General features: G+C 69.4%; 1 protein-coding gene across 1 annotated transcript; it reads left to right on the plus strand.

The window, feature by feature from the left end:
* The first annotated feature begins 2,909 nt into the window (after positions 1–2,909).
* SMIM38 (small integral membrane protein 38) lies at positions 2,910–3,172 on the plus strand. Its single transcript, XM_036027600.1, has one exon. It carries the CDS (start codon positions 2,951–2,953, stop codon positions 3,104–3,106), a length of 156 nt encoding a protein of 51 aa, XP_035883493.1. The 5' UTR covers positions 2,910–2,950; the 3' UTR covers positions 3,107–3,172.
* Positions 3,173–4,612: the final 1,440 nt, after the last annotated feature.

Consider the following 4,612-nt stretch of genomic DNA (forward strand, 5'->3'; position numbering starts at 1 on the left):
CGGAGCAGGAGTGGGCCAAGAAGAGGTGTGACTTCAGGCCCCAAGTTCACTGCTGTCTCCAGGGGAACTCTGGGGGCCGTGGGGTTGGCCTTCCCCTTTGTCCCGCCTCCCGGCAAGCGCTCCTGTCCCACGGGGTCAGTCTTCGGCAAAGGGCCGCTGGGGGGGGAGGCGGTGGGGGGGATGAAAGCCCCGGGCACTGGCCCCTGCGTGTCGGGGAGGCCACCACAGCCAAGGACACCCCCCAGGAAGCTGCGTTGGGAGCCCAGGGACATGGGCGCCAGAGGTGGGGCACAGGGACAGGTGGAGGGGCCCCAGGCGTGTGCACGGAACCCGGATGGCACCTGCACCCGCCATCGCTGCCGGTGCTGGGGCGACTTGGGGCGTTTCCTTCCTATGAGCGGGGAGCCCCTGGCGCCCACCCACGGAGACTGTGGGTGCTGAGCCAGCGGGGCCCACCTGCTGTGCTTCATCGTCACTTAATCACCTTCCCTTGTGGGCGACGGCCCTCTTGTCCACCTAAGGCCCCTGCACCCGCACCGTGGGGGCCTCCCTCAGAAGGCGGCCCTGGGAGCAGCCTTGACCTTGTCCAGGGCAGGAGGGCCATGCGCTGCCTTTCCTGAAGGGCTTGCTGACCTTGGCCTCGCGGAGTCCCGGGCCCCGGGGACATCTGAGCAGGAGGGGGGGGCGCGGTGACCCTGGGTTTCTTTGCCCGACGCCACGTGACGGGGCGCGGCTGACTTCCTGGGCTCGGCAAACAGATTTATCCGGGGCCGCCTGGTCCCCGCCCGCAGGGCCAGAGGCCGGGAGCTGGGCTCGGCCGTGCGTGTGCCCGGTGCCGCGGCGCCCCCAGGACGCCCACCGGAGACCTCACTCGCGCAGGTGAGTGCCACGCTGCCGGGGACTCAGCCTCTTCCCCCCCCCACCCCCAGCTCACTGCTGCTGTCCCGGGGACCTCCCCTCTGCGGGCTGGTGGCGTCTCCGAGGAGGGAACCGATGAACCTGCAGAGGGGTCTCCGCAACCTTCTGGAAGCCCCTGCAGCAGCCGCATCCTTGCCAGAGTCCCCCCATGATGCTGGACACCACGTCAGGGTTCCAGCGTCCAAGTCCCCCCCGAGAGTGTGAAGTGGTCCTCGACCCTCTGCGCCTGGCGGGCAAACCCGGGGAGAACCACACGGGTCCCGAGAGTGTGGTTCGGTCCACGCGCTGCACCCCCGGCTGGGTCCATGGTCGGCGGCTCCCTCTCTGTGTCTGGCTGCTGCCCAGGGAGCAGACAGGGCCCAGCACGCTTCCCAGGGGACCTACGATGGAGAGTGGTGCTGAGCCCCCGGGCCCGGGGGCCGCGGGGCACTGGGTGCCAGTCTGGGGTTCGCAGGGACTGTCACCATGGAAGCCACAGGGGAGTGTGTGGCCTGGCTCCGTGGCTCACCCGAAGGTGTGCTCGCTGCCGAAACCTTTGCACTCCCTCCTTAGAGCCCTCCAGACAGGCTGGGCGGGAGCGTGTGGTCATTCTGTGGGCAGAGGAGCCCTGAACCGGCTTCAGGCGGCCCTCAGCCCTGGGGGCCCCCCCCGAGCTCGCTCTCTGGCTCAGGGCCTGGGGATCGGACCACTTACCGGCTGAGAAGGTGATCGGACCCCCAGGACTGGGCATGTAGACATCCCTCTCCTCCCGGGGGCCCCTCTGCGTTCAGGGGCCTCGGGGTGGAGGCTGGACGAGGGGCCCAGACCGTGGCTTCGCCCACGGAGAGCCTGGCTCTGAACTTGGTGGCTGACCGAGTCTGTAGAGGTGTGTGCGCACGTGTGCATGTGCTCACTAGTGTGTGTGTTGGGCAGAGAAGGCTGGGCAGGCGCACCTCAGGGTCTTCTCTTTGGGGGAGCAGAGGGGCCGCAGATTCATGCCCAGACACGGTGCCGCTCCCAGGACCGCACCTGCCCCCCGTCCTCTCCACGACCTCCAGGCAGACACCTGCCGCGTGCACCTCCCTTCCTGGCAGGGAGTTCGTGGCCCCCAGGAGTTCGGCCGCTTGCCCAAGGTCACGTGGTGTGTCTGCACGGGGCCCTGGTTGGGGACAAGCGTCACTGTGAGGGATATGAGGGGACCCCAGAGGACTGTCTCGTCCAGCTTAGGCCACGGGTCTGCAGGCATGGGTGGGTGGGGAGGAGGTGCCGGGACCCCCACTCTGCTTTGTCTCGGCCCCCCGTGCTCATGGAGCCACGTCCGGGGCCTCCCTGGGCCCGAGGGGCCTGTCCTCACCCTCCCCCCCCTCTCTCCCCCTTTGCCTTTGCACAGCTCTCTGCCTGCGTCCCCGCCACCGCTGCGGCCCCGGCGCCTCCCTGCCCCCACCCCACCCGGGCTGCTGCTGCTGCTGCTGCTGCTGTGCTGCAGGGACCGCAGCCGCTGGACAGCGCCGGCCTCCCGCGCGATAGCCAATTGGGGAGAGAAAGGGCCCGATTGTCTCGCGGGGCCGGAAGAGCCGGCGTGGGCGGCTGAAAGAGCCGGAGAAGGTGGCCAGCTTCGCCCAGCAGCTGCCGCCGGAGACGTTAGTGGATTACGTCAGCGCCGGCGCTCAGGGGGCGCGGGCGGGGGGGGGGCGCCCTCGGCTGCCCGCCCCGGGCCTCCCCACAATGCGGCCATTGTCGGCCCGGGGAGCGGCTCCTTCTGGATGAATGGCACACGGGCCTCTTGACCAAGGCGGCCGCTCGCCGTCCCCGCGCTGTCCTCCCGCCGGCCGGCCAGGGAGGCCCTGGGCCGGAGCCTGGGGGGGCTGCGGAGAGGACGGACAGGGCCGTCCCTGAGGGGGGCAGGAGTGGGCCTCTCGGCCGCCCAGCTGTCCTGAGTGCCCGGCGCAGGCCCCTGGCCGCTCCGCACGGCCTGGCCGGGAACCCGGGGCCCGCTGCGGTCCGGGCCACGTCCCTGCTACAGCGCTTGGGGCCGCCCGCCCTGGCAGGCGGCATGGACTCCTGGCTCGGGAGCAGCGCGGGCCCCGACCCCCTCCTGGTCCTGCTGGTCGTCATCTTGCTGGCGCGGTTCCTCCTGTGGTCTTGCCTGGGGACCTACGTGGATTACAGGCTGGCCCGGCGCCAGCCCCGCAAACCCAAGGAGGACTAGGGCCCCAGCGTGCCACCCCCAGGGCAGGGCGGGCCCACACGCCCCCATCCAGGCTGGCCAGGGCTGTGCTGGCTACATTTCACCCCCCATGTCAGGGGACAGATGGGACGCCACCTCGGCCAGTCCGCCCCCACGTTCTGGGGCCCCCTGTTGGAGCGAGTGATCCCGGGGGGGAGTGGGTCTTGCTCGGAGACTTTCTGTGCTCCCCGCCCTTTATGAATACGTTTGCAGGAGGATGTGGGGGTGAGCCGTGGGGCTCGGGGGGCACCATGAGGGCAGACAGGACGACCTTGCAGCCCGCCCTGCCGCCCAGGGCCACCCCGTATCTCTGTCTCCTCCGCCTCCTGGGGGGACGAGATGAATCTTCATCCCTCCTGCAGGGAACACAGCTGCCTCGGTTTCCCCCAGAGCGGACCCCTGGGCTGAGGTTGCTTGGGTGGGGCAGGGGCCCCTGGCTGGGGAGCCGGTGATGGGGCGGACCCCCCCGGGGAGCCGGTGGTGGGCGCAGCAGGGGGTCAAGCCTGATCCCCGAGGACAAACCCCACCATGGCCGCCTCTTTCGCTTCCCACCCTGATGCCCGGTGACCCGCAGGACAAACTGCCACATCACCACGTTGGCCCCTGGTGGGGGGGCATCTCTGGGCCTGCCCGGTCCTTGTGCCCCGTGTCCCTGGGGCCTTGGGGCCATGTGTGAGCCACCACTGTCCAACAGTGTGACCTGGGATGAGCGCTGGGAGCCAGGGCGCACCCGCCCCGCAGCTGGGGGTCTGGAACCGGGGGCCCGGCACGTGGGTGGTGGGCTGTGTCCGTGGCTGGAGCCGGTGGAGCCCGGACACTGGGACTCGGATGCCTCCCCGGTGACGACCCTCCGGGTGTGACGTGGACCCCGGTTCTGAGCACGACGGACTGTGGCAGCCACCTGCGGGCTCGGAGCGCCCCTCACTCGAGGTGGAGCCCAAGGGTGACCTTGGGGACGTCCCCGACTTCTGTGCCGTCCTGCTCCTGCCCTGCATCCTGGGAAACTGCAGAAGGGCACCAGGGAGAAGCCGGCCTGCCGCCCCTCCCCCAGCCAGCGGGCCCTCCCCCAGGCGCAGCAGCCTGGGACTCTCTCTCCGGTGCTCTCCACGACAAGCGCACGCAGCTCCGCCCACGGCCTGCCTGTCCTTCCTGACGGGCAGCAGGCTCCCCACACTGTGCTACTGTCTGGTACCTGCTTTCGTGGGTTTCCTGCCCATTCCTATAATGTGCTATTTTTAAAGAAGGAAATAAAGAAACAATCAAGTGATAATATATTGGAGCGAGGCTCCGTGGATAAAGGTCGGAGGGGGAGCCTTGGGGAGGGGCCGGTTTTTCCCCATGTGTTTCGGGGCGGGCAGGGGTGCGTGGGGAAGGGTGCGTGGAGTGTGTGGGGGGGTGAGGGCAAAGGGCGGTGCGGTCCCTCGTTCTGTGCACCCATCTCATCATGGGCACCCTGACCCCCAACACCAAGGGGTCAGGGGTCACACA

Source organism: Phyllostomus discolor, chromosome 6 (genome assembly GCF_004126475.2).
Source record: "Phyllostomus discolor isolate MPI-MPIP mPhyDis1 chromosome 6, mPhyDis1.pri.v3, whole genome shotgun sequence".
Lineage (NCBI taxonomy): Eukaryota > Metazoa > Chordata > Mammalia > Chiroptera > Phyllostomidae > Phyllostomus > Phyllostomus discolor.

Excerpts from the sequence above, each read along its gene's own strand:
- SMIM38 (XM_036027600.1), top strand. The coding sequence starts at position 2,951 with ATGGACTCCTGGCTCGGGAGCAGCGCGGGCCCCGACCCCCTCCTGGTC.